Source organism: Pteronotus mesoamericanus, unplaced genomic scaffold (assembly GCF_021234165.1).
Source record: "Pteronotus mesoamericanus isolate MK-2021 breed Mesoamerican mustached bat unplaced genomic scaffold, CSHL_Meso_final contig_35, whole genome shotgun sequence".
Classification (NCBI taxonomy): domain Eukaryota; kingdom Metazoa; phylum Chordata; class Mammalia; order Chiroptera; family Mormoopidae; genus Pteronotus; species Pteronotus mesoamericanus.
Genome location: NW_026555139.1, coordinates 79,713 through 106,742, shown reverse-complemented (window position 1 = coordinate 106,742; position 27,030 = coordinate 79,713). Strand labels below are relative to the sequence as shown.

At 36.8% G+C, this 27,030-nt stretch overlaps 1 protein-coding gene across 2 annotated transcripts in view; it reads right to left on the bottom strand.

The window, feature by feature from the left end:
• Positions 1-424: 424 nt before the first annotated feature.
• ZNF25 (zinc finger protein 25) overlaps positions 425-27,030 on the bottom strand; it is a 47,986-nt gene continuing 21,380 nt past the window's right edge. The window contains exons 3-6 of one of the 2 annotated variants that reach the window (XM_054576848.1): positions 8,586-8,712; positions 8,209-8,304; positions 5,937-5,997; positions 425-4,575 (exon numbers count right to left, since the gene is read on the bottom strand). In XM_054576848.1, the coding sequence (XP_054432823.1) occupies positions 3,519-4,575; positions 5,937-5,997; positions 8,209-8,304; positions 8,586-8,712 (1,341 nt within the window). In that variant the 3' untranslated portion in view covers positions 425-3,518. Of the gene's footprint in view, positions 4,576-5,874; positions 5,998-8,208; positions 8,305-8,520; positions 8,713-27,030 lie in introns of those variants that run through there. The other variant, XR_008529418.1, reaches the window with a different exon arrangement.

Below are 27,030 nucleotides of genomic sequence, written 5' to 3'. Positions count from 1 at the left end.
AACCAGTCCTAGGCTTTATTGAATTTGGAGATTAGGAAGATTTTATTACTATCATATCATTTATTTTCAAAGTATTTTATTATAGACTTTATCCTTAATAACATTTTCTAGTTATTGGACCATCCCTGGAAAGTACTAATTTTTTCAGCAATGCATTATTTTTATTTTTTACTTGTTTATGCTATTACAGTTGTTCTTGATTTTCTCCCTCTTTCCCACTCTACACAGCCCCACCCTCTCTCCCTTCCCTCCATCAATTCCCGTATGTTGTCCGTGTCCTTGGGTAATGCATAAATGTTCTTTGGCTAATCCATTCACCATCTTTCACCCAGTCCCCAACCTCCCCTCTGACAAAATAGAAACAGAATCATAGATTAAAAAGTACTAATTAATTTTTATTTAGTTTTTGATTGAGAAGCTCGAGGGAGTTATAAATGTATTTGCTTTCACAGCCAGTTGAAATAAAGAACAACTAAAGGCATTAAGATTCCTCTTAAACCTCTATCAAGATGGAATTCTCATGTCAGTAGAATATTGGTAACAATATTTTACCACGGAACACTCAGAAGTTATATAAAGTATACTTTATTCGTAAGATACAAGCAATCACTAAATATCATCATAATAGGTGATCATTACTGTTAAACGTCAGAATCAGAATAAAACATGCTTAAAAAGTTGAATATCATTGAAAGTCATCTTCACTAACAAGAGGAAGGAGGATGGTAGCATTTAGATTGAAACAGCATTTGACAATTACATGACGTATGGTCAACAAATGTTTTATTAGTAATATACTAGTAATGTAGATTACTAGTAATGTAATTGGTGGAGTTTGGCATTGAGTTTTTTGTGTGTTATTGTATTGTTAGTTAATATGACATAACGATAGTATTTTATCATGGGATAATGACAAAATTATAAAATGATACAGGGAAAACTGGCCATTGACTTGGAATATCAATGCTGTGGATAGGGCTTGATTAACAATTTAGACAGCTTATTTTTTATATATACTGCAATAGTACATAAGGAAAATTCTTGGTGTTATGAAAAATCATCAAGTAAAATGCATTTATTTGAAAAATTCCAATGCTTAAGGTTTTCTCATATAAATATACTGTACAAAGCAAATACACAGCACAAAGCTACCCAACCACAAATTGCTGTATGCACCATTTCTGAAACACATGCCAAATACTGAGCAAAAAAAGAAAAAGGACTAATGGACATGAAAAACAGACTGGTGATTGCAGCCGGGCATAGGAGTACAAAAGGACTAAATGGTAATGGAAAAAATACAATAAAAATAAAAAAACCCCACAAATATAAAGGTGTACCTCTACAGTCATTGTGATGTTTTTAGTACTAAGTAACAAAAGTGTACTTTGTAAAGTGCCAGATGTAACAATCTTAGACTCTATGGGCCATAAGGTCTCTGCTAGAACTACTAAACTCTTATAGCATGAAAAAAGCTACAGGTAAAATGGAAAAGAATGTTTTTTTGTCTGTAATAGTGTTCTAATAAAACTTTATTAATGGGATACTGAGATTTGAATAACTCATAATGTTCACATCACAAAATAGTCTCTAATACTTTCAATTATTTTGAAATAGTTTTCAGCTAAATATGGGCAGTGGGCCCATTCTGAATCATTCAAGGAAAAATGTACAGCCAAACCAAATGGCAGCACAGCAATAAAGTGGGCAGTAAATAGCAGCAGCCAATCTTTTTTCTTTGTTTTGCAGAATTCAAGAAATACAAATTATAATGATGATGACATCTAACATGTAGCTCTCTTTGTGTACCAGACATTATTATGAGTGTGTTAAAATTAACTCATTTATACCTGAAAGTGATCTGAACATACTATTATCACTTCTCCTAAAAAACAAAACAGGCATAGAAAGGTTAAGAGTCAAGTCCTATGATGGAATGAGCCTATGTTACGTTGCTTCAACCAGAAAAACAAAGTTAGCAGAGAATACTTAGGACTCCCTTGCAAGATACAGATGCAAAAAACTGCACCCTACTGAAACATCAATAGTGAGACATAACATTTTTTTTTACATAGCATTATTTGTTTTTATTCTATAGACTATTTTCAGCTGTTTTAAAAAATAAACTCAGGCTTTTCCTATAATAAATGTGTTTCTATTGTAAAATTTAGCTGACAGTTGAAAATTTTACAAAAACATTTTTAATTTCTTTCTGAAAGATTAGTTCAATAACAGCTTACATATCCATTTAAAATGACAGAAAACAGGAGAAAGAGGTGCGTTATAATTTCAAAAATATTACATTAAATACACATCACAGCCATGGCTGGTGTGGCTCAGTGTACTGAGTGCTGGCCTGCGAAGTAAGGGGTCACTGGTTCGATTCCCAGTCAGGGCACATGCCTGGGTTGCAGGCCAGGTCCCCAGTTGGGGGCATATGAGAGGCAACCATACACTGATGTTTATCTCCTTCTCTTTCTCCCTCCCTTTCCCTCTATCTGAAAATAAATAAATAAAATCTTTTAAAAAATAAAAAATAAATACACATTACATTAATAATAGGAATCACTGCTGAAGCTCAATATGTAATATCTTCATATACATAAAAGTTACTGAACTAATGTTACATATTTCCTATATATAATTATAGATGGATTCCACATGCACATCAGACATCCACGATCTGTATTCTGTAGCTCATTTACATACATGAAAAAGTCCTTATATACTACAGGACTCTCCATGTATTAATGATGTTGCCTACTTGTACTTTTCAAAAGCTTCATATATCTAAACACTTGCAGTTTTCTTTTATTATTTTTTTAATTTGGATGCCTTTTATTTTTTTTCTTCTCTTTTTTAATTTTATTTTTTATATGCAGTTTTCTTTTAAAAAGTACCTTACAATCAGATCTCTGTAAATGACTTCTAGAATAACAATTTCCCACAGTACAGTGGGAATTTTCTTTTAAAAGCTTAACATATAAAGGTTCTATCCCAGTATCAATAATCTGACATTCACTGAAACATCACTTCTGATAAGGGCATCTGTATTTGTTCCAATCTTTGCAGTTACTCCCTTTGAGTGTTCTAATGTGAGACCAACTAGCGTAGAAAGATTTCTGAGTGATTAGGATACTGATAGGAGTTTCTAATTCATGTGAGCTTTTGAATGTCTACTGATGGCTGCCCTGGCAGAAAATTTCCTGACATGCATTTTACTTAAAAGATTTCTCTCCTGTGTGATTTCTATATTGTAAAATAAAGTATGACTTCTGAAAGGTTTCCTTATGTTTTATCATTTGTAGTGTTTCTGCCATCTACATTGTCTGATATTTAGTAAAGTCTGATATATGGTAAAAATTTCACCCTTGTAGAATTTTTCTGTGTATTTCCTCTTCGTGAAGGAAGACTGTGGCTAAAGTTGATCATATTGATGATACTCATAAGGTTTTTGTCTTGTGGGAATTATCTAATTATTTTGAAGGATGCATTCAGGCAGAATTTCCCAATTCATACTATTTATGAGCTCTTTCCCTCTGTGTGTGTGTCTTCTGATGTGCAGTGAGTTCTGATTTCTGGATAAAAGTTTTCTTACACTCTTGACATTCATAGGGTTTCTCCCCTGTGTGTTTTCTCTGATGTATAATAAAATGTGACTTCTGAGAAAAGAATTTCCCACATTCCTTACATTCATAAGGTTTCTCTCCGGTGTGAGTCCTTTGATGTAACCTGAGGACTGAATTCACAGAGAAAGATTTACCACATTCATGACATTCATAGGGCTTCTCCCCGGTGTGTTTTCTTTGATGTTTAGTAAGGTCTGATTTATAGTAAAAGTTTTTCCCACATCTATTACATTCAAAAGGTTTCTCTCCTGTGTGAGTTCGCTGATGTACTGTGAGGGCTGACTTCTGGTAGAAGCATTTCCCACATTCACTACATTCATAGGGTTTCTCTCCGGTGTGAGTTCTCTGATGAGTTTTGAGGTGTGAATTTCTAGAAAAGAATTTCCCACATTCCTTACATTTGTAGGGTTTTTCCCCTGTATGTGTTCTTTGATGTACTGTAAGGTGTGATTTCTGGGAAAAAGATTTCCCACATTCCTTACATTCATAAGGTTTCTCCCCTGTGTGTGTTTTCTGATGTACCATTAAGTATGCCTTAACATAGAAGAACTTCCCACATTCAGTACATTCATAGGGTTTTTCTCCTGTGTGAGTTTTCTGATGTTCTATGAGGTGTGGCTTCTGGTAGAAGGACTTCTCACACTGTTCACATTCATAAGGTTTCTCCCCTGCATGAGTCCTCAAATGTCTACTGAGAGATGACAGGTGGTAGAATGTTTTCTTACATTCTTTACATTCATAGGTTTTCTCTCTGGTGTAAGTCTTCTGATGTCTTGTGAGGCCCCTATTCCTAGAGACAGATTTTCCACACTCACGGGGTTTATCCTTTGAATGAGTATGCTGATGTACTATTAGGGCATATTTCTGACAGTAGAACTTTCCACATTCATTGCATGTATAGGTTTTTGCTCTGGTATGAGTTTTCTGATTTGTGAGTTCTCCAGGCCTAGAGAAAAATTTTCAAATTCATTAATGAATAAGATTTTCTTTTCCTGCTCTGTATATTTTCCAAATAACTCTAAGTGTGGTAGACAAACATGACCAGGGCAAGGATGATGAGCCAGTCACAGAAGGTCACCAAGGCAGAAAGCCCTGGGTGCCTAGCAACTGGTAAAACTGGGAAAACAAGGACTTTGCTTACAGGGTGACCTTTTCTCCCATAGTATATCACTGGTCATGCAGTTTAGACTCCCTGACCTTTCATATTGCTGGTCATGTAGCTCTGACCCTTCCCTCACTTTTCCTCCTCTGGCATATTAGTGGGCATGTGGTAGATCCCCCTGAAGGAAGAACTAGGGGCCAAAGAGTGGCCTCATGCAAATCACATACAGGTCTTTTATAACCACTCCCTTAAGCATTAACCCTTAGTAATAACACCTAGACCTCAGTTGTGTTTCAGCTCCAGGCCAAGAAAAGCAGCAAAACTAGAAAAGTGATGCCATGGCTGACATCAGGACCAGAGGCATTTACTAATGACCTCCGGCCCTGGTGCTGACCAATCAGTGGAGACCGCAACCTTGCAGGGACACACTTAGGAAGCTGATGAATATTCTATTGGAATCCTCCCTTGTGACCTTCAGAAAAATACCCTCAAGGGGGAGGACCCAGCTAGGCTCCCTCTAAGGAGCATGCCTGTGCCATTCCCCCCCTCCCTGCTTCTTATTTTCCCCAGGCATTACCTTTACCTTCCTCTCTCCTAAGCTCCAAGTACCCTTCTTTTGCCTCTGTAACTTGTTTCCTGACCCCATTTCTCTTAAGGTTTGTCTCTGTTATCTCTGTGACTTTTTAAATAAATATTGTCTTTAGATTGAGTCTTGTCTCTAAATTCTTTCTGAGCCATAACTCAAGAACGGAGGTTGCTGAAGAAAGTTCTAATCTGATTCCATTACTCTAACACCTGGTGCCATTCTCACCGCCAACAAAAGAACTGGTTTCTACAGATTTTCCTATATTCATTAGATTCATAGGGTTTCTCCACTGTGAGTGCTCTCTGATATACATTGTGGTAGAAGGAATCTTCACTTGCATTATATTCAAAGGGTCTCTCATTCAACTGCCCAAACTTTACTTTGTATAATAAAGTCTCCCTTATTGTGTAATTCTGAAGACTCAGAAGACTGCTTCAATATTTGAATCTCCTTATCCATTATGATAAAGGGCTTTCCTATTTGCATTATATTGTTTGGAATTTGATCAATGTTAATTTTTTTCACATTAAGTACTAACTAGTGCTCTCCCAATTACAGTACTCTCATCAAGATCCTTTCTTATACAACTTCAAATCTTAAAATTGAACTTTGAATTTACCTTGAATTCTGAGCTTGGCTTTCTTGGTATCTTGCTCTTAGGTCATGAATATTCCATAGGTCTACAAACGAATAAAAAAATTTGATACGACATAAATCTTAACACATTACTATAGTTGTAGGATAGGGTTGATTCTTAGGCTTCAGGTCAATGTCCACAAATTAAGAAACTCTCAAATGCAAATTTCATTTATTTCATTGGTGTATAAAAAAAATAACAAACACTAAAAACTGCTATAGCAGAAATGGGAAGGAATGTGCTTCTAAACCCAAATGCCTCTATAGTTTACAAATATGACCTTAAAAACTTGGAGGAGAAAGTTAAGACAAAACCAAACCACACTGGGAGCAGAGAACAAAAACTATTTAAAGTGTTGCTGAACAGGAATATGAGATTCATAGAGAGGGCAGTGAGTCCATTAAGGACAATGAGTAGTAAGTAGGGTGGTAAGAAAAATTAGTAGACAACTATGTTCACTGGAAATATCAGGACGAAGATTAAATTGGATACATGAGCTAAAATTATAGGTCTTTTATCTGCTCACACCTAATTTATTGTGTTAGGATTCCTAGTAGTTAGCAAAGTATAAAGTTCTACTTTATTTCTTCTTTACCCATACACAACAACCTAGTTATCAACACTTAAGTGACTTTTTCAGAACATGAATGTCCTCATGTTTTGAGGAACAGCCCTATAGCTTAGGCTTTCACTCTAGATTTAGTTGGCTTAATTTTAACTGGGACAGAGGACCCAGGAACATATGTCCATAAGGGAAGAGTTTTAAAAAGCATAATGCAAGTCATCCATATAACATGATGAATGCCCAGGTACAGCACCTAGGATGTTCAATCCTGACCACCATATACTGCATCTCCAAAGTGATGTTACTATGACTCAACAATGGTTTTTTTTTACTTTCATCTTAGCTCCTAAATCTCTGGTTCAATTTACTACATGGTCTTTAAAGATTAGTTATTCAACATTATTCTAGAACCTTTACTGACCTTGATATGCATTCATGTTTAAATGCTTAAAAGTCAGTCAAAGGTTATGAGCAGAGACTTGGGATTGGAGGTTCATAGCATTTGTAGGGGAACATAAAAATTATTTGATAGGGACCTGTGCAAAGTTAACATGAATACACATGAAATAAGATTCTATTTATGAAAGACAGTTAAGAGATCAATGAGGTGATGATTAGCATGTGTTTGAGGGCCACAAGGCGAAATGAGATGCAGTAGGCAAGAAGGGGCCAGATTAGTTATTGACAGAAAATTAACTGTGCTTTGTAATAGTGAGTTAGTATAAGTTTGCAGCATTACATAACTCCTGCAAGGATTTAAATTAAAAATTAGTTTTTGACCCTGAGAAAGAAGGAATTTAGATCAGTAGAACTATTCTGTAAAATGGTAAAATATGTAACCAGAATACAAATAAGAGAAAAATGCTGAAGATATCAATATTAGGAGTTCTCAGCCTAGAAAATGAAGCTTTGGTCTAGAAGCCAAAAGAAGGTACGTAAGCCATTGCAGAAGTTACTATAAAGGGCATAAAATAGCCAGAAAAGAGACGTCTGTCTCTTGTTAACTGAAAACTGAATCTTTCAACAAACATCTAGTGAATAATCAATATATACCAGGCATTGTTTCTGCACATGAGCACACAAGTCAGAAAATATCTGAAAAACATTTAAGGGAGCAAAGTGAGATGACCTTTTTTTTTTAACCTTAGTGTTATTTTAAGAAGGATAGTCAGTACTTTGTGTAAAAGACAAACACCATCCAAAAGAGTATCAACTCTGAAATAATAAAATTGATGAAAGGCATAATGATTTATAATCTAATTTAGAGTTTAAAGAGAATAGGAAGTTAAAGCTGGGGCAGAAAATAGTGAAACATTTTGTTATTAATAAAAGGAGAAAAATGGCATTTGAAAAAAAGTCAGACTTATAAACACTTTAGGATTATAGTTGCATACTTTGATGGTAGAGACTAACTGGAAATTCTTGGAAAAAAAGACAAAAGTTTAAGTCAAGGTTAGTGTATAGGGAAAAGAGGTAAACCTATAAAAATGTTGAGCATAGGGGAAAATTTCAGTGGAGAGAATGAAAATTGGAGGTGTCATTTATGTTGCTTGCATATGCCTATCAAGTGTCCTCATTCATTTCCAAACACATAGGGCGTTTAAATGAAGACTCCTGAAAAATATTTCCAAAGGCAAAATATACCAACAACCTCACTAATAATAACAAGGGCTATACTTCTTTACTCACCAGGGTAGTCCCCATGTGGATATTCTACTTCTAATATCCAGGGCTCCTTTCCCTGTTTCAACTTGAAAACTGCATTTGGCTTATTCACACAATAACCTATTAATAGAAATAAGGAAAATACAAATTGCTTGGAATTGGGGGACTCTGAAAGACAAAAAGTACAATTGTCAGAGCAGAACAATGAAGGTCTAACTAGACTTGGCATATTTAGATTCTTTCAATTGGGAGGGTGGAGACACAAATATTTTTTCTGGTACCCAAAATGGATTCAGCAACTTTGACCCCTGAAACAGAGCAAATATTCAAACTTACATGTTTCACAACTGGGAAAGAAAATGCAATCTACTGGGAGTTCCAGAGGGGGGCGTTTTTCTCACCCACTGAGACTAGGTGACCATAGTTCTCCTGCATCACTTCCCTGTACAGAGTCCTCTGAGCAGTGTCCAGTAATTGCCACTCCTCCTGGGTGAATTCCACAATAACATCTTTGAATGTTACTGGTTCCTGTAACAACATATTTCAGTTCAAACTGAAGTAATCAGAATAGAGTACCATTGAAGAGACATATGTAAACTAGGTCTTACTGTGCTAACTATAGAATTTATTCTGGAAAATTAAGATACACTGCTACTCTGTACCCTGCTTTATATATAGATAAAATATTGTTCAGTATATGTTTACTGAGATATCACTTGATACTTGGATTCTGCTGGAGATAGAAAGATGAATGAAAACAACTCTTCCTGTTATCAAGGAGCTTACATTCTGAGAGGGAGGCAAAGATGTAAATTCTTAAATGCAGTACACATAGCAGGTGCTATGCCAGAGGTATGTATAAGAAATGAGATGTTCACAAATGGGGCAGTTGTTATGTATTTTATATTATTAAGTTAAATTTTGTTAGGTGGTCAAACTGACAATGCATGTTTCAGGAATTAAGGAAATTACTGACAAAGGCATGGATGCTTCAAAAATGGCAAGTTTAGGAAATGCATATAAGACAGTATAATATGAGAACATGCTGTAGAACCAAATTAGTCATACAACAATGAAGTCAAGCTACAAAACATGGAGAAATTCTGAATTTGTCATTTTGGACATTGAAATATATTTTGCATACATCTATACATCTGTTTATTAAAAATTGACAAGTTTTCTTCTTATTTATATAAAAGAAAAATGTGAATCTATATTCTATTTCACACTATGTGGGCTATTTCTTTTTTGTGAATAAATGTTTATTTTTATCATTAAAAAAATTTCTTTTTATTGTTCTAATACATTTGTCTCCATTTACCCGACACCACTCTCCCCTACCCCATCCACTGCCACTTCCCCACCTCAATCCTTCCCCACGTTGGCTGCGACCATGGGTCCTTCACACCTATTTCTTGATCTAACCATCCCCCTACCACTCCCTCCAACCCTCCTCCCTCCCTCCCTCCTGTCCCTGTCAGTTTCTTCTTTTTTTCAATGTTGCTAGTAATATTTTACTTGCCTGCTTGCTTTGCTGGCTAGGTTCCACTTAGAGGTGAGATCATATGGTATTTGTCTTTCACCAAGATGTCTGAGATATTGAGATGTCTGGCTTATTTCACTTAGCATAATGCTCTCCAGTTCCATCCACGCTGTTGTGAAGTTTAGTAGTTCTTTCTTTCTTTCTGCTGCAGAGTATTCCATTGTGTAAATGTACCATAGTTTTTTGGTCCACTCATTTACTGATGGGCACTTAGATTGCTTCCAGCACTTAGATGTAAATTGTGCTGCTATGAACATTGGGGTGCATAGGTTCTTTTGAACTGGTGTTTTGGGATTCTTATGGTATAATCCCAGCAATGAAATTGCTGGGTCAAAAGGCAGTTCCATTTTTAGCTTTTTGAGGAAATTCCAAACTGTTTTCCACAGTGGCTGCACCAGTCTGCACTCCCATAAACAGTGTACTAGGGTTCCCTTTTCTCCACAGCCTCGCCAGCACCTGTTGTTTGTTGTTCTGTTTATGATGGCCATTCTGACAGGTGTGAAGTGGTATCTCATTGTGGTTTTAATTTGCATTTCTACGATGGCTAGTGATGCTGAGCATCCTTTCATATGTCTCTGGGCCCTGTGTATGTCCTCCTTGGAGAAGCGTCTGATCAGGTCCTTTGCCCATTTTTTAACTGTATTGATTGTCTTCCTGGAGTGGAGACTGTGAGTTCTTTATGTATTTTGGAGATCAAACCCCTGTTTGAGGTATCATTGGCAAATATATTTTCCCATATGGTTGGCCCCCTTTTCATTTTGCCGATGTTTTCTTTAGTCATGCAGAAGCTTCTTATTTAGATGAAGTCCCAATTGTTTATTCTTTCCTTTATGTCCCTTGTTCTAGGGAACATATTGGTGAAAATATTGCTGCGTGTGATATCTGAGAGTTTCCTGCCCATGTTCTTCTCTAGGACTTTTACGGTGTTGTGGCTTACATTAAGTCTTTTATCCATCTTGAGTTTATTTTTGTGTATGGTGTAAGTTGGTGGTCAAATTTCAATTTTTTGCATGGAGCTGTCCAGCTCTCCCAACACTATTTCTTGAAGAGGATATTTTTAATCCATTTTATGCTTCTGCATTCTTTGATGAATATTAATTGACCATAGAGACATGGGTTGACATGGGTTTATTTCTGGGCTCTCTATTCTGTTCCATTGATCTGTATGTCTGTTCTTATGCCAGTACCAGACTGTTTTGATTACAGTGGCCTTGTAACATAGTTTGATGTCAGGTAATGTGATCTTTCCAACTTTGTTTTTCTTACTCAAAATTGCTGCAGCTATTCGGGGTCATTTATGGTTCCATATAAATTTTTGAAGTGTTTGTTCTATGTCTGAGAAATACGTCATTGGTATTTTAATAGGGATTGTGTTGAATCTATAAATTGCTTTGGGTAGAAGGGACATTTTGATGATGTTAATTTTTCCAATCCATGAACACGGTATATACTGCCATTTATTTGTGTCTTCCTTAATTTCTTTCTTCAGTGTTGTGTAGTTTTTTGAGTACAGGTCTTTTACCTCCATGGTTAAGTTTATTCCTAGGTACCTTATTTTTCTTGTTGTTAGAGCAAAGGGGATTTTATCCCTGATTTCTGCTTCTGATATTTCATTTTTGGTGTACAAAAATGCCTTTGATTTCTGAATACTGACTTTGTATCTTGCTGTTTTGCCAAATTTACTTATTAGATCAAGTAATTTTTTGGTTGAGTCTATGAGTTTATCAATGTATAGTATCATGTCATCTGCAAACAATGACAGTTTTACTTTCTCTATTCCAATTTGGATGCCTTTAATTTTTTTCTCCTTGTCTGATTGCTGTGGCTAGGACATCCAAATACTATGTTGAATAGAAATGGTGAGAGGGGACGTGCTTATCTTGTTCCCGATATTAGTGGGAAAGCTTTTAGTTTATGCTCGTTGAGTACAATGTTGGCTGTGGGTTTTTCATATATGGCCTTTATTATGTTGAGGTATGCCCCCTTTATTACCACTCTGCTGAGTGTTTTTATCATAAATGGGTGCTGTACCTTATCAAATGCTTTTTCCGCATCTATTGAGATGATCATGTGGTTTTTGTCTTCCCTTTTGTTTATGTGATGTATCACGTTTATTGATTTGCAAATATTGAACCATCTTTGCATTCCTGGGATGAATCCCACTTGATCATGCTGGATGATCTTTTTAATGTATTGCTGGATGTGGTTTGACGATATTTTGTTGAGGATTTTAGCATCTATGTTCATCAGCAATATTGGCTTGTAGTTTTTCTTTCTTGGTTGTGTCTTTATCTGGTTTTGGGATTAGGATGATGCTGGCTTCATAACAAGAGTTTAGGGGTATTCTCTGTTCTTGGATTTCCTGGAATAGTCTGAGAAGGGCAGGGGTTAGCTCTTTCTTAAATGTTTTGTAAAATTCTCCTGTGAAACCATCCAGTCCAGGGCTTTTGTGTGCCAGGAGTTTTTTGATTACTGCTCCCATTTCACCATACCTGTTCAGGCTTTCTGATTCTTTTTCATTCATTGGTCTGTTCAGGCTTTCTGATTCTTCTTCATTCAGTGTTGGATGGTTATATTTTTCTAGAAATTTTTCCATTTCACCCACGTTTTCAAATTTCTTAGCATATAGTTGCTCATAGTAATTTCTTACAATTCTTTGTATTTCTGTGGTATGAGTTGTTATTTCTCCTCTTCCACTTCTGATTTTATATAACTGGGGCCTCTCCTGTTCTTTTTTGATGAGTCTGCTTAAAAGCTTGTCGATATTGTTTATCTTTTCAAAGAACCACCTCCTGGATTGGTTGATCCTTTGAATTGTTCTTTTAGTCTCTGTGTCATTCAATTCTGCTTTGATCTCGATTATTTCTTTCCTTCTACTTGCTCTGGGCATTGTCTGTTATTGTTCATCCAGTCATGAAGGTCTAGGGTTAGGTTGTTTATTTGAAATGTTTCTATCTTTTTTTAGATAGACCTGTAATGCTATGAACTTCCCTCTCAGGACTGCCATAGGTTTTAGACTGTTGTGTGTTCATTTCATTTGTTTCCAGAAACTTTTTGATTTCTTCTTTGATCTCATTATTGACGCATTCATTGTTTTATAGTATGCTTTTCAGTCTCCATGAGTTTGAATGTTTTTGAAATTTTCCCTTAGCCTGGTTTCTGGTTTCAAGCCCTGTGGTCCTAGAAAATGTGTGCTATGATTTCAACTTTCTTGAATTTGTTGAGGCTTGTTTTGTGTCCTATCATGTGGTTTATATTTGAAAGTGTTCCATGTGCATTAAAAAAGAATGTGTATTTTGCTTTTTTGAGATAAAAGATTGCAAATATATATCAGTCAAGCCCAGTTTACCTAACATGTCATTCAGTTCCTCAATATCCTTGTTGATATTTTGTTTGGAAGATCTATCTATTCTTGACAGTGACGTGTTAAAATCCCTACTGTCAGTGTTTGCTGTCTATGTCTTTCTCAATCCTCCAAGATTTTCCTTATATATTTGGGTGCTCCTACATTGGGTGCATATAGGTTTACAATGTTTATGTCTTCTTGATGGATTCTTCCATCAAGTATTTGAATATTATGAAGTGTCCCTCTGGGTCTCTTTTTATGGCCTTTGCTTTGAAATCTATTTTGTCAGATATAAGTATTGCTACCCCTGCTTTTCTTTCCTGTCCATTTGCATGAAATATGTTTTTCCATCCCTTGACTTTCAGTCTGTGTAGGTCCTTTGTTCTGAGGTGGGTCTCTTGTAGGTAGCATATGTGTGGGTCATTTTCTGTTATCCATTTGGATATGCTATGTCTTTTGATTGGGGTATTTAATCCATTTACATTTAAAGTTATTATTGATAGGTACTTATTAATTTTTTCCCTTTGTACCTGTGTTCCTCTCTTTCTCACTCTTTTTCTTCATCTTCTTAAAGCAGTCCTTTTAACATATCTTGCAGTGCTGGCTTGGTGGAGGTATATTCTTTTAGTCTTCTTTTGTTGGGGGAATTCTTTATTTTGCCTTCCATTGAGCCTTGCTGGGCAGAGCAGTCTTGGTTGCAGGCCTTTGCTTTTCATTACTTGGAATATTTGTTTTGCATTCCTTCTGGCTTGTAGTGTTTCTGTTGAGAAGTCAGCTGCTAGCCTTATAGGGGTCCCTTGTATGTCACTTCCTGTTTCTCCTTTGTTGCCTTTGCAATTCTCTGTGTCTTCAATATTTGCCATTCTAATGATGATGTGTCTTGGAGTGGGCCTCTTTGGGTTCCTCTTGAATGGGACCCTCTGCGCTTCCTGGACTTGTATGACATTTTTGCTCCTCAAATTAGGGACATTTTCCATCAATACTTTTTTAAGTAGGTTTTTTATCCCTTGCTCTTCTTCTTCTTCTGCTACCCCTATTATATAGTGTTATGCTTCAGGTTGTCCTATATATCCCTAAACACCTTCTTCATTCTTTTTGAGTCTTTTTTCATTTTGTCACTCTTTCTGGGAGTTTTTTTCTACCTTATCCTCCAGCTCACTGATTTGATCCTCTGTTTCATCTAGCCTGCCTTTGATTCCTTCTACAATGTTCCTCAATTCAGAAATTGTATTCTTCATTTTCTTACCTCTTGTTGATAATTACTATGTTCTTTTTCATGCTGACATACTTTGCAATAGGTTTCTCATAGTTTCCCTGTAGTTTTTGGTAACTCTCCCTGAGTTCACTGAGCTCATTGAACTTCCTTAGTACCATTGTTTTGAACTCAGTATCTGACAGTTAACTTGCCTCTCTTTCATTTAGTACTCTTTCTGAGGATTTCTCCTTTCCTTTCAACTGTGGGTTGTTTCTTTGTCTTCCCTTTATTTGTGAGACTCTACTTTTTTGCTTCTGCTTCTTAAATTGATCTGTTTTGACTTCCTTACTTTGTGGTATGATCTTCTATAGTAGGAGACATGTGAGATTCAGTGGTGCAGTCTCCTTGATCTCCTGAACTTGCTGCTCTCTGAATGCCTTTTATGTCATTTAGGTGGGCTCTCTGGAAATAATTGGGTTTTGATTGTTGTTTGGTGTTATTTGGTGGTTCCTTCCCTCTAGCTGGTTGATTGAAGGTCACTCTGCCCATCTTTTCTTGTGTGTTTTTGTGCAGGTCCTGCCAGAATAAAATCACAAAGCCCAAGAAACAAACCCACATCCACAAAAACAGCTCCCCGGGCTTTCCCACTGTCAATGCAAATGAATCATTATTAACAAGACTGTAAAGAAATTAAGACTTTTATAAGAAAGGAGAGAAATAAAACTATTAGTATAAAACCTAATGACTTAATATGCATTGACTTGATGCACCAGAAATGAACATTAAAAAGCTATGTAGTAAAGAAAATATTGCAAATGATGGGGAAGACCACAGTGGATTTCACCTTGGTAGTCTCTAGTATTTACCGCTGTTTTTTCTTTCTGGGTTCGCGTCTGTTGAATCAGATGTTGACCCCATCTGACCTTAGGTAGTATGCTTGAGACTTCCAGAAATCTACTGTCTGTGGCTGTCTCTTTCGATTGTTAATTTAGTCATTCTGCTCTCAGCAGTCAGGCTTAAGCACCACAGGGTGGGGCAGAATCCATCCTGGGTTTAGGGATATTGTTTCCCTTCAGGCTGCTCAGAGGGGAGTGGTCTGCCTTAGCTTGAAGGGGGCTGCTGTATGGGGGATGACTCAGCACCAGTATCCCAGCATCACTCTCTGAATTCTCTCCCCAAAGCCTGCATCCTGTCTACCCTTAGGCATCTCTAGCCCACTCTGCCCCTACCTTTGCCAGAGCTGAAGGCAAGTGGCTGCCAATAAAAATGTATTCCTTGGTCCTTGAAACAGCTCTTGGCATCTCTAGCCACCCATCTGTGGCAAGGAGAACCCTGCCACTTTTTGCAGCTGGCTACAATCTGTGTACTTTTTGGGCTCTGGTGCTGTGGGCTGGCGATCCCCACTTATGGTTTAGACCCCAATCTTCTCAGGGGGATTCAACTGGCTATTTACTATCCCTCTGGCACTGTTGCCTGTGGGTGCCCAGCGAGTCTTCTTGAGTCTCCGCTGTACTCCTTACCAGTCAGGTTGTGCTGAAGCCGATTCTTCTGTCTGAGGTTATAAGGCTTCTCTCTTGCTATTGGTCAATTGTTTGATCCAGATGATTTCTCCACAATTTAGCTGTAATTCCAGATTGGTCCTGAGAGGAGGTCAGTGCGACTTCCAGTAACTCCTCAGCCATCTTGCCCCTCTTGTGTGTGTTTTTTCTTTCTTCTTTTCATTTTTTAATTGTTTTTGTTTTTGTCTGGTTTTTTTTGCTCCCTTTTATATTACATTGTAAATTTTCTTCTTTCACTTCACTCATATTCCAAATAATCATTACTTCTGGTCTTTTACTCTTTATTCTTTTTATTCAGATTGTATATATTTAATCATTATTATTCCAAATCCCACATAGCACCATTCCCTGGTCTTAATTCATTTCGCCATCTTCCTGTGCTTTATTAGTGTTGTTGTAATGTTTATTTTCTCTCACATTACGCCATGTTCCTATCCCTTACTCATGCTATTTCTCCTCCATCTAACCTCGCATAAGCACTCTTTTTTCTTAAGTCAGCTTACATTCTTTTTCCCTTCTACAAAAGTGTTATTTCCTTTCTACATTTTATAAACAGTGGCTAGTTTGGCGAAATACCACATTTATTGCTGTACTTCTAAAATGGAACTCTTATATGTTCACTATTTGTTTGTGCTTTAAAATCACATTCTTATATAAGAGTATTCTTATTCCCCCCCAGTCTCATTCCACTTCATCTTCCCCTGCTCCCTGGATCGGCTGAGTGAGGAATTTTATTTCATTCTCCCCCCTCTCTCTGTCTGGTTTTTATTCCTTAATCTTATGAGTTTGCTTCCCTCATCCTCTCAAAATCATTTTTCTTTACTGTAGTCATATTCACTTTTCTCATTTGTACAATATTCTTACTTGTGTTCCACCATTATTAAACTTCATTCAGCTGCCACTGCTATTAACTCTGCTGTGGTTTTTCTTCAATTTTGCTCCTGTTGGTCCAATACCTTGTCAATTTTACTTCAAACCTCATAGTATATTCTTCCTTTCTTTTTTTTATCCCATTGTTCCCATTGCCATTCTGTGTTTTACTAACATTGTAAAATTTGTTCTCTCCCTTTCTTCACCTAGGTTTTATCTCTACTCTTATTAATTCTCCTACTTCTTCCTTCTCAAAAACATTTTCCCTTCTTTTAATCATCTCATATTCCCTTTGCAATATCTTATGATATTTATAATCTCAGTTCACATTTATTAATCTTTGCTCAATTGCCATTGAGATTGCTGATGTGATGGGGGAGTTCTTTTTGCAAGTGGAGGTTTGGTTGTTTGGTAATACTGCTTTGTTAGACAACACCTGTACAACAGCATTCAAGAGAATGTGAGAGTTGTGACTACCGGTAAGTTCACTGGAGGGGAGAATCCACCAACAATTCCAAGTACAACATGATAGCCCAGACAAATGGAATAAAGGGTAACCCTAGAGGATCCAGTCAAGGAGATCAAAGAGACAACCACTGAGTCCCACAGAACTCCTACCAAAGAAGTACAACCCATGAAGACAGGCAGGCAAAGCAGAGAATCCTGAGATGCAGAAAAAGATGAAAAGAGTGATCTAAAATGGGGAGACAAAGAAAGAACCTCTAATCAAAAGACATGGAAGAATCCCCAGTAAAAGAGCTATAAATGAAATTGAGGCAAGCAGTCTATCTGACATAGAATTTAAAAAATGGTTATAAGAATGTCCAGGGAATTAAGTGACAACTACAGGTAACTGAGTGGGAACTGCAACAATATGAAAAAATAAACAGAAAATATAAATAGGAACCAGGAAGAAATGAAGAATATGTCTGAAATAAAAAATACACTTAAAGGAATTAAAACTAGGCTGCATAAAGTAGGGGACTGAAGCAGGGAACTGGAAGACAAGGTAGAAAGGAATACTTAGGTAGATCAACAGCATGAAAAAGGACTCAAAAACTATGAGAATAGCATAAGGGAACTTCAGGGCATCATGAACCATAACAACATTCAAATTATAGGAATACCAGAAGGAGAAGAAAAGGAGCAAGGGATAGAAAATCTGTTTTAAAAAAATGACATAAAACATCCATAACCTGGAGAGAGGAAAAGCCACATATGTTCAGGAAGAACAAAGGGTCTGATTCAAGAGGAACCCAATGAGGCCCACTCCAACATACAACATAATTGAAATGCCAGATTTTAAAAACAAAGGGAGAATGTTAAAACCAGCAAGGGAGAAACAGTAACATATAAGGGAGCTCCAATAAGGCTAGCAGCGGACTTCTCAACAGAAACAACACAAGCCAGAAGGGAATGGCAAGAAATGTTCCAAGTAATGAAAAGCAAAGGCCTGCAACCAAAACTACCTTACCCAGCAAGGCTGCCATTTAAAATGGAGGGTGAAATAAGGAGTTTCACATACAAAGGAAGCTAAAAGAATACACATTCTCCAAACCAGCACTGCAAGAAATGCTAATGGGACTGCTTTTAGAAGATGAAGGTACAGAGTGAGAGAGAGAGGAACACAGGTACAAAAGGAAAACATGGCAATGAGTAAGTACCTTGCAGTAGTAACACTAAATGTAAATGGATTAAAAGCTCCAATCAAAAGGCATAGGGTAGCTGAATGGATAACTAAACATGACCCACATATATGCTGTCTACAAGAGACCCAACTATGAACAAAAAGCCTACTACACAGACTGAAAGTGAAGGGTTGAAAAATATATATTCCAAGGAATTGGACAGGAAAAAAAAAAAGCTGGGGTAGCAATACTTATATCAGACAGAATAGATTTCAAAACAGAGGCTATGAAAAGACACAAGAAAGGTCATTTCATAATTGTAAAGGGAAAAATCCATCAGGAAGCCATAACCATTGTAAACATATATGCACTCAGGATAGGAACACCGAAATACATAAGGAAAATCTTCGAGGGCTTCAAGAAAGATATAGATAGCAACATACTTATAGTAGGGGATTTTAGCACCCCACTGTCAACAATGGACAGATCTTCCAAACAAAGAATCCACAAGAACATTTTGGCATTGAACAACATGTTAGAGCAAATGGGCTTAACTGATACAGACAGGTCCTTTCACCACAAAGAAACAAAATATACATTCCTTTCAAATGCACATGGAACATTTTCAAAGATAGGTCACATGATAGGATACAAAACAAGCCTCAAAAAATTGAAGAAAATTGAAATCATGGTAAGTACTTTCTCAGATCACAATGCCTTATCATTGGAAACCAACCTCAAGGAAAAAACTCAAAAATAGTCAAATTCATAGAGACAGAACATTGTTATTAATCAATGAATGGGTAAACATTGAGCTCAAGGAAGAAATCAAAAAGTTTCTGGAAACAAATGAACACACAACACCAAACACTTACAGGACAATGTGAATGCAGTACTTAGAGGAAAGTTCGTAGCAATGAAGGCCTATCTAAAAAAGATAGAAACACTTCAAATAGCAACCTAACCCTACATCTAAAAAAAACTAGAGGAACAAAATAAACAGGGCCCAATGAAGGCCTATCTAAAAAAGATAGAAACACTTCAAATAGCAACCTAACCCTACATCTAAAAAAAACTAGAGGAACAAAATAAACAGGGCCCAGAGAGAGTAGAAGGAAAGAAATAATAAAGGTCAGAGCAGAATTAAATGACATAGAGATTAAGAGAACAATTTAAAGGATCAATAAATACAGAAGCTGGATCTTTGAGAAAATAAAATTGACAAGCCTTAAATCAGACTTGGGAGCGGGGAGAGGAGAGGAAGGACGGGGGGGAGGGAGGGAGGGAGGTAGAGAGGGAGGGGGGAAGAGAGAGAGAGAGAGAGAGAAGCCAAAAATATAAAATCAGAAATGGAAGAGGCAGGATTACAACTGATATTAGAGAAATACAAAGGATAATAAAAAATTACTATGAACAACTATATTCTAAGAAATTTGAAAGTGTGGGTGAATTGGACAAATTTCTGGAAGCATATAATCCTCCAAAACTGAGTCACTAAGAAGCAGAAAGCCTGAATAGATTGATAACAGCTAATGAAATTCATGCAGTAATCAAGAAATTCCCTGCACACAAATGCCCTGGGTCAGATAGCTTCACAGAAGAATTTTACCAGAGATTTAGAGAAGAGCTACCCCTGATTCTTCTCAAACTATTTCAAAAGATCCAAGAATAGGAAAGACCCCCAAAATTCTTTTTTATGAGGCCAATATTATCTTATTTCCAAAAACAGGCAAAGACACAACAAAGAAAGAAAACTACACACTAATATGAGTGACAAATATAGATGCTAAAATCCTCAACAAAGTGTTGGCAAACCAGATCTAGCACAATATATTAAAATCATTATGCACCATGATCAAGTGGAATTCATTCCGGGGATGCAAGGATGGTAAAATATGCTCAAATCAATAAATGTAGTATACCACATAATACAAAAACCACATGATCATATCAATAGGTGCTTGAAATGCATTTGATAAAGTACAGCACCCACTTATGATAAAAAATTTAGCAAAGGGGTAGTAGGCGTAGGATCCCTCAACATAATGAAGGCCATATGCAAGAAACTTACAGCCAACATCATACTCAACAGGCAAAAACTAAATGCTTTCCCATTAATATCAGGACCAAGACAAGGGTGTCCATTTTCACCACTTTTATTTGATATAGTATTGGAAGTCCTAACCACAGCAATCAGAGAAGAAAATGAAATAAAAGATATCCAAATTGCAAAGGAGGAAGTAAGGCTGTCACTATTTGCAGATGACATGATAGTATACATAGAGAACCCTGTAGACTCCACAAAAAAAGCTACTCAGCCTAATAAATGAAATTGGCAAAATGGCGGGATGCAAAGTCAACATTCAGAAATTGATGGCATTTTTGTACACTAATGATGAAATATCAGAAAAAGAATTTTGGGAAAAAAATCCCATTTACTATAGCAACAAGAAAAATAAAATACTTGGAATAAACATAACCAAAGAACTATAAGAGTTTTACTCAGAAAACTATACAACACTGAAGACAGAAATGAAGAAAGACACAAATAAGGAAGCATACACTATGTTCATCAGTTGGAAGAACTGACATCATTAAAATGTCCACACTACCCAAACCAATCTATAGACTCAACACAATCCCTATAAAAATACCAATGACATATTTCACAAAGATAGAACATTTAAAACATTTATATGGGAACACAAATGACCCTAAATAGCCTCAGTGATTTTGAGAAAGAACAACAAAATAAGAGGGATCACAGTACCTGATATCAAACTATATTACAAGGCCACTGTAATCAAAACAGTTTGGTACTGCAGAAGAACACAGACACATGGAACAGGCTAGAGATCCCAGAAATACACCCATGTCAATACAGTCCATTAATATTTTACAAACAGGGCAGGGATGTAATATGGAGTAAAAGTAGCCTCTTCAATAAATGGTGCTGGAAGATACTGGTGAGCACATGCATAAAAATGAAACTACACCCCCAACTTACACCATACACAAAAATAAAATGAAAATGGATAAAAGATTTAAATATAAGATGCAATACCATAAAAGTCCTAAAGGAAAACATAGGCAGGAAAATTTCAGATATCCAACACAGCAATATTTTTACTGATACATCCCCTAGGTCAAGGAATATAAAGGAAAGAATAAACAAATGGGACTACATCAAACTAAAAATCTTCCACATGGCTAAAGAAAACACCAGCATGGAGAAAACTTTTCCATGGAGGACATACAGAGGACCCATAGGCAGATGAAAGGATGCTCAGCCTTACTAACCATTAGAGAGATGCAGATGAAAACCACAATGAGATACCACTTCACACTGGTCAGAATGGCCATCCACAGATAGTGAGAGATAGTGAGGTTGTGGAGAAGAAGGAAGCCTAGTTCACTGTAGGTGGGAATGCAGACTGGTGCAGCCACTGTGGAAAACATTTTGGAATTTCCTCCAAAAACTAAAAATGGAACTGCTTTTTGACCCAGCAATTCCACTGTGGGGGTTATACACTATGAATCCTGAAACACCAATTCAGAAGAACGTATGCACTCAAATGTTCATAGCAGTGTTACTTACAATAGCTAAGTGCTGGAAATAACCTAAATGCCCAAGAGTAAATGAGTGGGTCAAAAAACTAGTACATTTACACAATGGAATACTATGCAGCATAAAGAAGGAAGTCCTATCCTTTGCAAAAGCATGAATGAAATTGGAGATCATTATGCTAAGTGAATTAAGCTGGGTGGGAAAGAAAACTACCATGTGATTGGTATAATTGGAACTTAATCAACAAAACAAGCAAACGAGCAAAATAGAACCAGAGACTTAGAAATAAAGAACAAACTGACAGTGACCAGATGGAGGGAAGAGGGGATAACGGGGAAAAGAAGGGGAAATGGCAAACAAAGGAGTGTGTATAGAGGACTCATGGGCAAGGACAATGGGGGACATATTGGCTGTGGGAGTGGTGGGTGACAGGGTAGGGTTGAGCAATGGGGAAAAAGGTGGGACACCTGTAATTGAAAACAATAAATAAAAAAAACTCTAACACATAACAATTAAAGTTGGTTTTCTGAAAGATTAAGAAAATTGATAAAGCTACACCCACAATGACGAAAACTGTAGAAAACAGAAGTTAACAATATCAGATATGAATAGGGGGACAATTACTACAGACCTTACAAACATTAAAAGGGTAACAGGGAATAAAATGAACAGTTCTATGCATATAAATTTGAAAATGTAGACAAAATGGACCGATTCCTTGAAAGAAATAAACTATCAAAACTCATTCAGGAAGAAATACTTTAGTTTAATAGTCCTACAACTATTAATGAAACTGAATCTATAGTTAAAAAGCTTTCATCATGAGTCATAGCATGAGAAATGGTGAATTAGGGCTTCTCCTAGAATTAGTCCCTCCACTGAAGCAACCATTCAACTAGGAAAAACTGAGAGAATTAACTTCTCTGGAACTCTATGATTTAATAAAAAAACTTACAGAAACCAGTGAGTTACTTGACAAAGAGGCCCCTAAATTTGAAGCAAGCATCATATCATTGTGCTTACCCTCCTCCTACCATTCCTCTCTTCCCAGTTCAGCAGGGTCAGTAAGGAAAAGACACATGTTCTAGGTGCGATTTGCTGGGCCAGAGCAGGACCATACAGAAAACATCAGCAAAATGAAAAGGGAACCAATCATATGAGAAAATATATTTGCCAATGATAACTCAGACAAGAGTCTGAGCTCCAAAATATATGAAGAACTCCCATGACTCCACACCAGGAAGACAAAAAATCCAATTAAAAATGAGCAAAAGGACATGAACAGACACTTGTTCTAAAAAAAATAACTGCTGTGCATTTTTACTTGTCTGGTGGTCTCCTGACAGGCAAATACAGAGGTTTGCCATTGTTTTGCCCCTCTAGGCAAAACAATGGCAAACCTCTAGGGCTAGAACGGCTTCCTGGGTGGGGCTCAATTAATATCATTTAAAGACATATACTATCCATGGCCATGGGGGCAAGGAGTGTTGATGGGCAAGCAGCACACAACTCTAACCCCAAATACTTGAGAATGAGAAAGGCAAAAAGGAAAATACAAGGGATAATACGGGTTTTGAAGGAACATGGAGTATAAATCCTAGAATTTAGGGAGCAATATGCATGCCAAGGGCTGAACACATGCTCAGAAAATACCTGAGTAGTCAGTAGGCTGGTACCTCTGGCTGATTTTAGGACTCTTGAAAAGCAAGAGGTAAAGTAAGACAGAAGTGTACGTGACCTGGCTAAGTATAGAAGTGAGTTCCCCATTCACTAGGAAAAAAAAAAATTGACAGCATTCATCCTTGAGATAGCCCAGACATTGGTTTACTAGACAAACAATTTAAATCAACTCTTTTAAGTATGCTCAAAAACCTAATGGAGAACATGCACAAAGAACTAAAGGAAATTAGAAGAATTATGTAAGAACAAATAAAGAATACCAATAAAATGACAAAAGTTATGAAAAGGAATCAAAGAATTATGGACCTCAAAGGGAAAATTACTAAAATTTTAAATTCACTACAAAGAATGAACAGCAGATTTGAGCAGGCAGAAGAATCTGGACAGTTGAAATGATTCAGTCTGAGGAGCTGAAAGAAAAAAAGAATGTCGACAAGCAGAGCCTAAAGACCTATAGGACACCATTAAGCATAATGACAGAAGTAAAATAGTAGTCCTAGAAGGAAAAGAGACAGGGAAAGGGACAGAAATAATATTTCAAAAAATAAAATAATGGCCCCAAACTTCCTAAATATGATTCTAGATATTAATTTACACATTCAAGAAGTACAATGAAATTAAAGAGGGATAAACTCAAAGAGTTCCACACCCAATGTATTATAATCAAATTGTCAGAAGTTTTAGGGGACGCTGGCTCACAAAATCCCCCAATTTGCCATGGATGAAAGAATTGTTCCAGACACCAGTTGCCTGTCAAGGAAAGGGGATGGTGATTCCCTCTAATGGGAAATGCCCTGAGCCCTTGTGCTCAATGGCTTTTATTGAGCCATTGAGCACAAAAGAACCTATGCACCCCAATGTTCATTGCAGCACAATTTCCAATAGCCAAGTGTTGGAAGCAACCTAAATGCCCATCAGCAGATGATTGGATCAAAAAATTATGGTACATATACACAATGGAATACTACGCAGCAGAAAGAAAAAAAAGAACTACTAAACTTCGCGACAGCATGAATGGAACTGGAGACCATTATGCTAAGCGAAGTAAACCAGGGGGCGAAAGACAAATACCATATGATCTCACCTATAAGTGGAACCTAAAAAACAATACAAAGATGCAAGGAATTTAAGACCAGCAACACTGAAAGGAAAAGAAATCAACAGAGACAAGAGGGAAGGGGGGGCGGGGACAAGGAAGGGAAGGGGACAGTCAAGGAACGTATAGCAAGGACTCATGGACAAAACCAAAGGGGAAGAGCTGAGGGAGGGAAGGAGGGAGGGGGCAAGGGAAAGTGGTGGGGGGTTGGCAGAGACAAATGTATTTGAAAAAAATTAAAATAAAATTAAAAAAAAAGAAAGGGTTATCAGTGGGGGATAGGTAGCGGGAATGTACAGGTAATCTCATTACATCAGTATGTTAATGTTTACAGAGGATAGGTGATGTTTTGAAAAAGACAAATGGCAGGAAACACACCAACTTGTATGGGTCTGAGAGGAGTTAACATAAGAGTGCCGAATGGTTTAGGGTCAGTGTCCATGAATAATGTAAATTTCCTTCCCAGCATGAGCTGGTTATCATAGCTTGAGGGACAAATAAAGCATGCTTCAAGGAGTGTAGTTTATTTCTAGGCCTGATTTCCCCTGGGGCCGTCCAATCCGGTTTAGGGCTGTATGAACGTCTAGTAATGTTCAAGCCTGAGCCAAGTGGGTAGAGCAGACCAGCCGAGAAATAAGGAGATTTCTTTCAGATAGAATGAGAACTCTGGCCATGACAAAGAAGAGGGGTGAGGGTCTTTTGCGCCTTTGCCGTATCCCCCAAGTCCTTTCCTAATAGCCTCCATGTGACTGTGCCTGTCAGGTTGCCCCTGCCATCGAGGGGTCTTATCCATCACTGATTAACCAGCCATCCTCTGGGGCCAAGCAAGGTGATGTGAGGGAGGCACCCTGCCAGGGGAACAGGTTTTATCTCATCAGTGGCTTACTTTCCCAAGGCCTCATTGCTTAGCTCCAGCCTTGGGGCCCTCTTGCCTGTTGGTGAAGCTACAGTTCCTGAAACCCAACAAGAGCCCAACAAAAGAAAGAACCTTAAAACCAGCAAGATCCTCAGTAAGATTAAAGAAGATCTCTCAAGAGAAACCATGGAGGCCAAAAGGCAATATGAATACATATTAAAGTGCTGAAATGTAAAAATTGTCCACCAAGTCATATATACAGAAACACTGTCCTTCAATAATGAAGGAGAAATTAAAAGACATTCTAAATAAACAAGAGTTGAGGGAGTTTGTTGCTAGCAGGCCTCTCATACAAGAAATGTTAAGGGAATCCTTTAGCCTGAATTACTAGACAGGTATTCAAGGAAACATGAAGAACACAGGTAAAGGTAACCACCTAGGTAAGTACAAAAGCCTGTATTATTGCATTTGGGGGTTATAATTCCCCTTTTTAATTCTTATGTGACTTAAAAAAAGAAATGTGTAAAATAGTAACTATAACTCTACGTTAACTAACAAGCAATACAGAAAGATAATTTTTTTATGATAATGTAAAGAGGGGTAAAATGAAGGTTTAAAGCAACAGTTTTGTATATTACTGAACCTAAGTTGATATCATTCAAACTAAATTATTATAAGTTAGGGATGTTAATTGTAATCCCCAAAATAGCTGCTAAAAATAATTTTAAAAATAAAGAAAAGAACATGAGAAAGAAATCAAGATGGTACACTAGAAAAAATAAGCACAAAAAGAAAGCAATTTAGGAGGAATTTTAAGGAAAGGTATAAGGCATATAGAAAATAGATTCAAGTTGAAGAAGTCCTTTTCATCATAAATCACTTTAAAAAGAAATGGATAAAGACAGAGGTTGGCAAATGTGTAATAAAATATGTAACCCAAATATATTGCAAACCATACTTCAAATCCAAAGTCCACATGGTTTGAAATACATGGAAAATATAACTTATAAAAATAGTAATCAAAAGAGAGGTAGGCTGACTATATTTAATATCAGACAAAAATTAATACAAGAGACAAGGGCATTATACGACATGTTGATAAAAGGGTAAAAAGTGAGGTATAACACTTGTAAACATATATTTACTGGAGCCCCCAAATATATTAAGTGCACTGACAGATTTGAATAAAGAAATAGTTCTAATATAATAGTTAGAGACTTACAAGAGCTCATTTCTAGTAATGGATCTAGACAGAGGAACAAGGAGGACACAGAGGACTTAATGCTATAAACCAATTAATCTAACAGACACATATATGTAGAACACTACACCCAAAACAGCAGAATACACACTCTTCTCAAGTACACATGATACATTCTCTTAGATAGAGCTTTGTAAGGGCACAAATATTATCTCAGTAAGTTTAAAAAGACTGAAATCATCTAACGTATTTTCTCCAAACACAAGAAATGAAGGAAGAAAATAATGATAGAAGGAAAACTGGA